At 39.9% G+C, this 12,144-nt stretch overlaps 1 protein-coding gene across 3 annotated transcripts; it reads left to right on the top strand.

The window, feature by feature from the left end:
* The first annotated feature begins 560 nt into the window (after positions 1-560).
* LOC104947060 (Y+L amino acid transporter 2) lies at positions 561-12,096 on the top strand. Of its 3 annotated transcripts, none has more exons than XM_010772997.1 (12): positions 561-787; positions 2,909-3,293; positions 3,583-3,758; positions 3,956-4,098; positions 5,268-5,393; positions 5,667-5,811; positions 6,139-6,262; positions 9,005-9,108; positions 9,202-9,298; positions 9,411-9,560; positions 10,604-10,787; positions 11,824-12,096. In XM_010772997.1, the coding sequence occupies exons 2-12, from the start codon at positions 3,165-3,167 to the stop codon at positions 11,916-11,918; spliced, it is 1,473 nt and encodes a 490-aa protein (XP_010771299.1). In that variant the 5' UTR covers positions 561-787; positions 2,909-3,164; the 3' UTR covers positions 11,919-12,096. The 3 variants fall into 3 exon arrangements, with proteins under 3 accessions (XP_010771299.1, XP_010771301.1, XP_010771300.1); XM_010772999.1 differs by lacking the exon at positions 561-787 and adding an exon at positions 850-870; XM_010772998.1 differs by lacking the exon at positions 561-787 and adding an exon at positions 989-1,091.
* Positions 12,097-12,144: the final 48 nt, after the last annotated feature.

Genomic DNA, 12,144 nt, shown 5'->3' with positions numbered 1-12,144 from the left:
AGACTTTAATTCACATTTATTTTCGTGGTTGACGCCATAGTGTGTTTTTATTGAGAACTGAATCTTTGCATGATAGACTGGGGAGAAAACACAAAGCTCCACCAGAGTGAATACCAACTCCAACGGCATGTTCCTTATCAAACGGTGTGTTTGAATAGATAACAAAGCAGCTCGTATAGGCAACTGACTTTAAAAAAACGATACACTAGTGATTAACCAGAAAATAGTTTTAGTTGTGGATTTTAAATAACATACACCTGACATCAAGTTGAGGAACAAGAAAAAAAAAACACAACTTGCTTAACAAAAGACAACCAAGAACCAGATTAGGCTGTGCACAAATAGATACAGAAGAATACAAATAGTGCAGGTTAACAAACGAAAATAAAATACAGTACAGTAAGAGCAGAAGATAAAAAAAACTCTTAAGAGAATCCTATTTATTTTTGGGGAAATTCAGTGACACACCTGTGTGACCGCATCACATATCAATGCGCTAACCAGATGCTAGTTATGCGTGTGCCATGGTATCCTCTGTCTCAATGGCTGTCAATGTTTGAAGTAGCTAATTTAATACACATTAGCGTTTTCTACAGGTTGTTTGATTATAATGAATTATAATATGAATGTAAGAGAGCTGGACAACCCTCGGTCTGTCAGTGGGTGGTGCCTCCATCATTTGACGGTTGAGGAGGAGCTATCTGCAGATGTTATGGACTAACTAGCAGAAGTTAAAATGCGGCACATGAGTTGATGCTTGCTCGACTGAAGACACGGCGCAACATAGGTAACTAGTTCCTTATATCCATGTTTTTTGTGTGGTGTGTGGAGGGGTTACTTATTTCCTCGACTAAACTGTCTGAAAATGATGTAGGTAAATCACATAGTGAGCTAACATGACATCACAAACTAGCATCAATGTATTGCATCAGTTAGGTGGTATGTCAGCTAGCTCTGTTAGCTTTGTTAGCTCTGTCACACAGCGGATGGATACATTTTAAAGGGATACCGGTGCTAGCTGATGAAGGCTGTTGACTGTCCGCTCACCATCGTCTGCCTCAAGCCGGTGCTAACGAGGCTAATCATTGACAGTAAGCGAAAATGTGTGTGTCTTGGAGCGGAATAACAGGAGTATGTGTTTTGGTAACTGGAAACTATAGACGTATCTAGATTGATGAGCGTTAAGATAAAAAAAAAGTACGGCACACACATGCAGTTTATTTTGAGACAATGTGACCGCCACAAAGTCCGTGGCCACGTTTTACATCCCCATGCTGTCTGACTGTTAGGTTATAAACTTTGACCCTACTTGTGAAAGGAAGCTGTTTTCTTATTGTGTTTTAGCTTTATTCAAGCGTGATAATAACTTAGTGATAGTTAAATTAACTCACCCACGAGTTTCTTTGTGGACAGGGGGAAAATAAAAAGCAAATGTAGTTGTTAATGTGGACAAATGAATCACTCGCTCTGTTTTTACTGTTTGTTTGTAAACCAGTGGCACTTAACTGCAGCAGCCATATTGCTTCAACCATGCTGAATAGATGCTAATGGACACATGACCCCTTTACTGCTATGTTTTATCTAGTGTTTGTACAGGAAACAGGGACAGACAGAATTAGCAGTTTTGTAATATACATATTTGGATATTGTTAGTTGTTTTTTTAAAACACATTTAGGATGGTAAACCTCAGCTCCTTTTTTAACAAAAAACTTTGGCCAAAATGTAAGGACACTTAGTTGAAAAATAGTTGTACATTGATACCAAGTAGAAAAGTCACTGTAGTTTTTTCTCTCTCTGGCACCAGAGTGTGTAAAAATGTGGTTTCTGGGGCATAAATCTTGGCCTAGTTTTATTTCCTGTTCATCAGGGGGCGTGTTGAGTTTTGTCAGTGTGATTTGTTTGTTTCTATGTTTGTCTTTCAAACATGGAAAAAGCATGTGTGGTGGGTGGGAAGTGACGGTGTAGACTGAGGTTGTTGCAGAATGTAGTGTATGTGTATTTATCACATACATTCTTGCAAGCTCAGCAGACCAAATCTCTAGGTGGCTTTGCTTGCATACTGTACGATTGGATCCTGGCCAGGTGGAAACTCAAGTCTCTGCAGTTTTTTTTCTGTACATTCTTTAAAAAAAAAGTACATGGAAAAAAAAACCTGGAGTGTTGAATACAAAGGATCAAATATCATTATCATTATTCAAATGCAAATCATGTGATCGAACAAGGTGTACATTATGTTGTCATTTTTCATGTACAACCTCTTTAAAACGGCACTATCAATTATGCAATTTCATAGAATCACTGGACTACATATCGCATACAAATATGTCTTGCCAGGCTTCATGTAATGCGGTTGAATTTGGCCAGCCAGTGTTTAGATCAATCAGCTTTCTGTGAGAAGCTACTGGCAGCTATGGCGTGGATTAGATGTGTACGAGTCGACTGTTTTTACAAATCAAAAATGGTGGCCCCTAAAGAGGTATTGGATGCTGGAATAACATCAGGTAACTGAACCATTACATTAGGTTTTGCTATTCATCTAGATTTAAAATAAACATCAATAGCCCCCCCTTTAATCTAGCTTGTTCATAATAAGGGCCTCAATATTTTTGGCATTGCTTATGACACAGCTGTTTTAGAAGATAATCCATTTCAACGACAGTTCAGTCAGGGTGGTTTTGGTTAATGTCTGCTTATATGCAAAGCATAAATCTGGATAGGCATTCATTTAATCCATTCACTCACTCATTTATTTACTCATCTGCAGTTACCTACTGGCCCCAAGTGTCCATTAGGAGTAATATACCAATGATGGGTCAGAATCACTTACTGTCTCCATCTCCTCTTGGCACATTTTCTTAGATGAGCAAAGCACTTCTGTGACATTGCGTTTCCTTTTTTTCCTCGCAGATTATCCCAATGGAGAATTAATCTGTGGATTCAACAATGGTTCTTTGAAACAGGCAGTCTTAGCTTTCCAGTCACACTCCCACCTCCCTCTTTCTTCTCTTGGTGTACAGCCCTCTTTTCATTTTGACCAGTATTTTATTGTTCTGCAATTTCAACCAGTCTCAGTTTACGCTGCTGGTAGAACGTCTTTGTCACTCCCAGTCACGTCTCTGTTAACTACTCTTGAGTCGAGGCTGAAGGCTGTAAATCCTCCACAATGGTTGCTGAGGGGGACTCGGCGTCTCAGGGCAGCGGCGTGCGGCTGAAGCAGGAGATTTCCCTCCTCCATGGGGTCTGTCTCATAGTGGGAAATATGATCGGATCCGGTATCTTCGTATCACCTAAGGTAAGAAACTCTGCTTTGTTACTACAATCAGTCTGCATTGATTTAAATATATTTTTGCAAAGACAAAATAGGAATAGTTTTTAACTCTTCGTCTTTTTAAAAGGCATTCTGTAATTTAAACATTATTGAATCTGAAATTAGTATTTAGTGAATAACTTTGAGAACATGGGGTTTTGGGTTATCTTGAAACCAGAAGTGAGACAATCTGATGTTTTATTTAAATCTTCATGGTCTCTTTTTTGATAAGTGATAGTTTCTTATGTGCTCACTGTGATTTTCCATCCTGCAGGGGGTTCTTAAATATACAGGCTCATATGGCCTGTCCCTGGTGGTGTGGGCCATTGGAGGGATATTTTCTGTGTTTGGAGCGTTATGCTATGCTGAGCTAGGAACTACTATCCGTAAATCTGGAGCGTCCTACGCCTATATCCTGGAGGCCTTTGGAGGCTTATTGGCTTTTATACGGTATGGAGTTGTTTTAATCTCCGTTTGCACACAGTTTACTTGAACTCGTTTCCTTTGTTTGAATGTTTTTTGGACATGGACATGGAAGTTAGTCTCAAACTAAAGCACTCGTCAATTCCAACAACTAGTGAACTTTACTAAAGCCATGTTGGTTATGTAAGCCTTTTTATGATTAAGACCTATCCATTCTGCTGCAGACTGTGGACGTCGCTGTTGATAGTGGAGCCAGCCTGTCAGGCGGTGATCGCCCTGACCTTCGCCAACTACTTGGTCCAGCCCTTCTACCCCTCCTGCCCCTCCCCGTATGTCGCTGTCCGCCTCATGGCTGCTGCCATCATAGGTCAGGCTCTCCATGTACTTCACACAAGTGCATGCCATATGTAACCTCTTGTATGTGTTTTAACATTAGTGGTGAAAGGGCACGGGTTACATGGGTGAGTCTGCTGTGGGTTTGACCCCTATGTTGTATATTGTTATTTACAGTATCCATAGTGAGAGGAGGGTCACTGTGGAGCTATTTTTGCAGGAAGGGTTGACTAGAATCTCTCTTGCACTCCAGCATTAACAACATTCATCTTCAAATGTGATATTTACCCACAGCATCACTTTAAAAGGCTGAGTTAATGTGCAACTGTTAAGTCCAGTATTGTTGTTGTCTTAAAGTTTTCAAGAAAAACACAGGATCAAATGAATCTTAATTTAGGTCTTAGGACAGTATTCAACATGTTTCTTTTGCACCCTGCACTTCAGCATTCTTTTGCATTTACGGTTTCATTTAATTTGCGTTTTTCCTCTTAGCTGTTGATAGTATATGTTAACCATTTATGCAAGTCCCTTTTTAAGTCATTTGCAAACTGTATGTTTTAAGGGTGGGTTTAGGAGAAGCTTTAATAGCTGCAAAGTAAAACACTATTTTCTAAACATAGCAGCTTAATCTGTTTTTATTGCATTTATGGGGATATGTCTGTAACTACACTTAATACCTGTCAGTGTCCCCTCTCACTCTGCCTTGAGTCTGCTGTGCTTAGTGAATGGCATCCCTTAAGCTTTGTTCAGCCTTGAGCCTGTTGGGTTTGTTTGGATAGGATCTAAAGTAATGTGCCAAGTCTGTTGTACTGACTGATCTCTGAGGAAGGAACTGTGTGACGGGGCCTCACACTCTGTAATCAACAGGACGATCTGCCATCCAGCTTGAAGGAGGAAATCCTGTTACTAGTTCCTGAACGTCCACAACACCTTGTGTCGGTGCTCCTCCTTCCACAAATATAGAGTGCAAAACTGAATTTTAAAGTTAATACATTAAATTACAAATCCCCCTATCCACCAATTCACAAATATTCAGTTCAATTAATTGAAAATAAATAAATCAAGCAGATTTCTCCAGAGCTTCTTGACTTTTAATTAGAATTCCTGCTAACGTTCTCCTCTCTGCTTGTGACCACCATTCAGTGTAAAAACCATGTTGAGTTTATATTTGATAAGTGCTCCTGTCTTCTTTGCCTTTATTAGGTCTGCTGACTTTCGTGAACTGTATGAAAGTGAAATGGGGAGCTATTCTTCAGGTCATCTCCACCGTAGCAAAGGTCCTAGCTCTCATCGTCATCATCATTACTGGCATGATTAAGCTTGGACAAGGTAGGATGTCCGAGAAAATCTGTTTCATTGAATCCATTTAGGCAATGCTAGAGATGGTTTAATACTTAAAATCAGTTCAAATCAATTTCTTAGAAACGGTAAAAAGGTGATTATTGCTCTACCTCTGCTCCAATTTTGATACGATTTGTGATTTTGACATTTGAACAGCTCACTCAAAACCCTACCTATATTAGAAGCTGGATTAAATATTCATGAACAATTGAGTCGAGATAAAAGCAAATCATGTTAACTCCTCTTTACATGTTGCTGTAGGTTTCCACCAGAACTTTGAGGACTCCTTCAAAGGCTCCAAGCTGGACCCCGGTAACATGGCCTTGGCCCTCTACGCAGCCCTGTACTCCTACTCAGGTTGGGACACGCTCAACTTCATCACAGAGGAGATTAAAAACCCAGAAAGGTACGAGCTCTGGCATTTCAGATTTTTCTTTTTTTACAACAAGCGTGACTTGATTTTAATTCCTGATCGAATTAATTTTGCTTAGTTTAACTTGAGCTACTGTAAATCTAGTATTTCATAAATCTGATTTCAAAAAAAAAAAAACAGGTCATTATGCGCTCACTTTACACCACAGTAACAGACTGACAGATACACATATTTGTATAATCTGGATTCTCTAAGCCTTCAGTAATACTGTTTTTTGTGTGTTCTAGCGATTACCTTCCCCCTGGTATTTGTCAATAAATATAAGCGTTGAGGTAATGATATCACTTATTTCATTTTTAGGAATCTGCCTTTGTCCATTGCTATTTCCATGCCCATTGTCACTGTGATCTACATCTTGACCAACATCGCTTACTACGTGGTGATGGATGCAGACCAAGTGCTCACCAGTGAAGCTGTTGCTGTGGTGAGTCTTTTTTCTTCTGCACAAAAGAGGCTGTATGTGAGCAGTAACCAAATCTGACCATGTGAATGCTAATCTCTACCTTTAAACCTAAAGGACCTAAGTGACAGCATCCTCTCAGCCCTGTAGAGGCAGCAGGTTTAGATATCTCCTTCCTCTCCTCTCCTGTCTTCTCTTCAGTCTGGCTGGCAGCCACTGGCTCTCCAGTCTGCTTCAGCTCTCAGTTGGTTATCTGTTGTAGTCATGATGATGGCAGAAACCTCATTTAGCTAAAGAGGTTAGCGCCCCACACAGGAACATGGGGAAGCTGATGATGTGATTAGTGCCTCGGAGGAGGAAGAGTTGTATTAGTATTTGATCAACTAAGTCTGTTCCAACAAGCCATGGGCTGTTCGCTCTATAGAATCAAAGCTGAAAGAAAAACACATATCTTTCTTATGTTTCCAAAACCAGATTTGTCCGATATTAGAGAGGGGTGAGTTAATTCACTACTCAACACCACACTGGAAGTTAATTATATTTGAACGTAAATCCTGTTTGGCACAAGCATTTTGAAGCTCAACAAGAGAAGTGTTTGCAATCAAAAAAGCTTTTGTTGAGTTTTCAGAGTGTGTTTTAAGTTCAATTACAAGATATCATATTGCTGTTGAGTTGCACTTTTATTAAGCTCTTACCCAGAAATGAAGCCAGGACTTCTCATCTTGTGCAGAATAGCGTAAGTAATATTTATTTTTCATTTGAAAAAGCACAGATTCTCACATGCATCCAACAATCTATTTTACAGCTGGTATAATTGATGGTATTGACTGGGTTGCTGCATTAGGAGTCTTTTGTTATTGTCTTGTACAGGGTGTCCGCGGGGTCTTAAAAAGTATTAAAAGTTGATAAATCAATTTAGCGAAAATTAAGGCTATTAAAAAGTATTAAACGGCATTTTCCAAGGTATTAAGAAGGTTCACAGCAACGACAACATGAAACACCCTTTAATTTACTGAAACGACATGTCGGGAAACCCCACAAGGCGGCCCCATGCATAGCGCGCCGTAAAATGCTGCTTATTATTTTAAGTTTCGTTGCTTTGCTCCGCTCTGTGTGGGGGGGGGGGGGAAACTAAACGACTACGGTAACGGGTCCCAAGGTGGGTAGACCGGCATACGCAACGCTCTGGGGGTCCAACGGCTCCGTGTGTAAGCCCTATATGATCATTTTCTGATAACGATGAAATAGCCCGCTTCCCTCTCCCCACGTCTCCTGCTGCTGCTGGGCTGTCAGAAGAGGGGGAGGAAAAGAGAGGCAGTCACCGTTTATTAAATATTATTATATTATTATACAGAGAACAGAGTCGTTATCAATTTGTTTTAAAGCTCAATAAATAACAAAGAAGACCTCTGACCGGCACTTTCCTAATTTTATACGGAAGATTTAAACTTTAACGGACATGTTGACCGGCGGAACATTTTTTTTACGGAAACTCTCGGTCCCCTCGTTCCTTGGAAGAGGTGGGTGTTTTTCATCTGCTGGTGGACTACCTGAGAGATAGAGCAGGAGAACACGCCGTCCACCGCGGAGAATAAACAGAAGGGCAACCATGGCAACCATGCTCCGGGGTCTTCTTCGCTGCTTTTGGTGTATTTCGGGCGGCAGCAGCGCCACTTACAGGCCTGACATATGTACTACATCGTTTCCAGCATTTGCAGCGGTCTAGTGTGAACGGACAAGTTAATGAATCGAATGCGTGTGAACGGAAGACTTTTTTGCGCTTGCGTATGCGTTTTACCGTATGCCTCCTTGTGGGATTTTTAGTACTTGTCCTGCAGACAAAATTCAGCCACTTTTAATCTTTTTAGTTTGGGTCTAAGCCAAACTATATCCGGTCACAGAGATCTGCTATTTTAAAGTAAAGTCAACACATATAGACCCTAAATATAGTCTATATTAAGAACGAGAAAAGTCTTAACATATATATCCTTTTTTGTCAACATATGACAAATGTGTGAGGGTGATGACGTCAGAGCATCGTCCTATGTGCCAGGGCTTAGCCCCGGACAGCCCCAGCCCAATTTAACCCCTGGGTATTTGTGAGGGAGCTCCTATATGGCATTACCCCGCTGAAGCTCACCAAAGTTTAACATATTTCATAGTTCAAAGTTTTGTCAATTGTTTTGTTTATTGGTCAAATACTGGTTTCTAATGGTTTCTGAGGAGTTTTACTGGAATGAAAGAGCACAGAGTACAGAAGCAACAAAGCAGCATACTGCATTAAACCTGACCTTCACAGAGAGGTTGAAGTTCATGTGGAGAGAAGGCTTCAGTAGTCTGTCTGCACTCTGTTTAGTTTTGCTATCTTAAAATCAATATAGTAAATGTGAGGTAAAGTGTGTTGCCAATGTAACCGGTTAGAACTCAAAGTTGCGATGAGGTCTTAAAATGTATGGAAAGGGTCTTAAAAAAGGTCTTAAAAGGTATTAAATTTGACTTCAGGATTCCTGCATATACCCTGTTGTAGAAAACTGTAGGAAATCAAAAGCAGAGTGCGAGTGTTATTTTTTAGGAACCACACCGACCTTCAACTACACCCGGTGATGTTAACGTATTAGGATCACTGAGTTAAAGATACATTTAAATGATTTCCACATTGTAATTAAACCTACATTTTGAGCTGAGTTTCACAGATTCAAATACATATAACAAAGTCGCACTATTACATCCATGAGGGCAGTGAGAAACTGTTGGATGTCTCCTCAGACGTTTGCTGACGAGGTGCTGGGCTGGGGTCGATGGATGATCCCGCTCTCTGTGGCCATTTCCTGCTACGGAGGCCTCAACTCCTCCATCATCGCTGCCTCCAGGTCAGTACAGACATCTCATTACTGCCTGTAAGGTTTTGAATGTTAAACTGGAGGAAACCCAGTATGTGTAACACCTTTTTGTTTCCCCTGCAGGTTGTTTTTCGTCGGATCCAGAGAAGGTCACCTACCTAATGTGCTGTGCATGATCCACATCAAGCGTTTCACACCAATCCCTGCTCTGCTTTTCAATGTCAGTATCACACATGGTTTCTTATTACATTTTATTCTTGCTTGTTTTGATTCATTTTGGATGTCCCTGATGCGTTCTTTACCAAATTGTGTGTTTGATCTTCTGTTTTCAGGGTGGCATGTCTCTGTTATACCTGTCCGTGCCTGACGTTTTCCAGTTGATCAACTACTTCAGTTTCAACTACTGGTTGTTCATCGGCCTGTCGATAGCCAGCCAGATCTACCTCCGCATTAAATTTCCCGATATGCGAAGACCTGTTAAGGTACATAATCATTTTGACTCCACCTCCCAGGCACACCTTAAACATGCAGAGATGAGAAGTTGAACATGTAATGTAAACTCGGTGACACAGAAACAAGTACAGAATCAGAAATGTTAGGGACAGATCTGAGGTAATGCAGTTTATACCACATGTTATTGTTGTGAGTCATATTTCTGTAGTTATTTTTAATATCAATATACTCACATTTTTCTAGATTCATCAATGAATTGCTTGGTCTATAAAATGACATAAAATACTGGAAAAAATGTCCATCCCGGTTTCTTAAAGTCCAAGGTGATGTCCTTAAATATTTTTTTCTTAATCCAAAACCCAAAGATATTTAGTTTGATATGTTAAAAAGAGAAATACAGGACATCTACATCTTGAGAACAGCATTCACCAGCTGAAAAGACTCTTGACACCTTGAGAAATGTAACGAGGTCTTTCCCCTTTGCCTTAATCCTGTTAAAGAGATGCATGCTGGGTAAACAGAGCAACCCCTGGCCAAATGTATCATATAATGACATCACTTAAAAATCCTCAGTCTCCTGGTTATTTCTCCATCAAATCATTGACCGTCAACAACCTTCAATAGAACTGAACAGGAAACGATATACACGGCATAACATAAACAAACATCAGATAAAAAGTAAGAAGATACCAAAAGCTGCAATCTGATAGTAGGTGCTATCTTTACTTATTCAAGCCTTACAGACCTTTATTTACGTTTGTTTACCCATCAACACTACCCTCAGACGTGGCTTTGAGTTAGGACTATCCTAAAAGCCAATTATGTTTGGAATTCACTTAAGTTTATTTGGTTATCTTAGTAAACATCAAAATGACTGCACTGCATATTGCCTTAGCAGTTAAGGGTGATTACAGCCACAATCATATCATCAGAGGAATATTGTTTGAACTAATTGTATTTGTCAATGTAATTGTTTTTAATCATTCCGTTTCTCTCCACCCAACCTTTTTCATACCCTTCATTCCTCGTTTTTCTGCTTCCTCATTCTTTCTTTGCTCTTGTCTCCCTGCAGCTGTCTTTGTTCTTCCCCATCGTGTATTGCTTGTGCAGCGTTTTCCTGGTAGTTGTTCCCCTCTACAGCGACACCATCAACTCTCTGGTGGGGATTTCTGTGGCCTTGTCTGGTGTACCTGTGTACTACTTCTGCATCTACCTGCCAGCCAGCTCCAGACCAGCCTTCCTCAATACAATGCTTGGTAAGAAGCTTGGTGATTAATTAGGCTCTGACTAACGACACAGTTGGGCCAAATGACCCTTTTTGAATTGTGTTTTTATTATTGGTTTGACATTTTATGAACAAGGATCATGCTTAAAATACATTTGTCTCAAAAAAAAGAAAGGATTATTTTGACTATAAGCTCATTTCTATCTGCAGTCCCTGGGCAGGAACACTGAGAGCAATCACAGTCCAATGCATTTCATCACACTTAACAATTATAAAGACAAATCAAACACACATCAACATATGAATAACTGCACATTCATCCAGTACAATACAATCAATTTCAATGTTCAGAAACAAAACTATATTGTACTGAATTAATATTGAATTTAAAACAGATAAGATGGATTGCTTTTTGAAAGGTCCGATTACAATTTATGTAGGTCGATGGTAATTTATTTTACCCATAATACACACTCAATCATGATGGGGTGGACATTTTTAAAGATGAGAACTCAATGCTCTCTGGTAGACAAACTGAGTAAGCTGTAAGAGACATTTTCTAAATCACCTCCACCTTTATTTGACATTCTGTACTGCAATGTCTTAATTATCGACCCAAAGAACATACTGGCAAAGAGACATCTGCAGAAAGCCTGTCTGCTTAATAACATTTAAGATGTGAAATGTCCGTGACTTTGGTTTTGTGATATAATTTATGAATAACCTCTTTAAGTATCTTACTTAACTGACTGTGATGTGAGTTGCATGTAGATCAGCTACTGCTGGGACATGAGAAAATGAGAACTCCTGGTCTTAGAGTTAATAACTATGGAGTGATTGGGATTAGTGTCTCAAAGTTCAGCGTTATGTCGCGCCCACATTCTGTAAAAGGCTCTTGATTGCTAAAAACCCCTACGGTTGAAGAATAACCTCCTAATTATTATTTTAAACCTACATATTTTAAAGCCTTAAGTACTTAATGTATTACTATTGTTGTCCTTTGATGTGTTTCTTAAGATCTTTTGAGTGAAACCCTTGATTTTTTTTTTTTCTTTCTGTCACTGCAGATAGGATCTCTCTGTACACCCAGAAACTGTGCATGTGCTGTGTGGCTTCGCCTGATATCGACCTGGACAATATAGACCAGGAGAAGATTGAATGATGGAGCAACAAAGGCCTTGTGTGGAATGGAATAACAAGAATGAACACAAAGGAAAGCTTTGAGCTGTATAACTTGATGAAGAAGAAACGGGAGAGGTGAGCTGTACACATATCTTCTCCTCTTCTCTCACATTTGAGCCATATCGTAAAAGGACCAGGAGTGGATAAGTACACCACCCCCCACCGCCCCCCAAAACACACTCATACAGATTTAACTCACTCAGTGA

The sequence above is a fragment of the Notothenia coriiceps genome, unplaced genomic scaffold (genome assembly GCF_000735185.1).
Source record: "Notothenia coriiceps isolate Sejong01 unplaced genomic scaffold, NC01 NC01_scaffold00011851, whole genome shotgun sequence".
NCBI lineage: Eukaryota > Metazoa > Chordata > Actinopteri > Perciformes > Nototheniidae > Notothenia > Notothenia coriiceps.
This window is presented reverse-complemented; position numbering and strand designations above follow the sequence as displayed.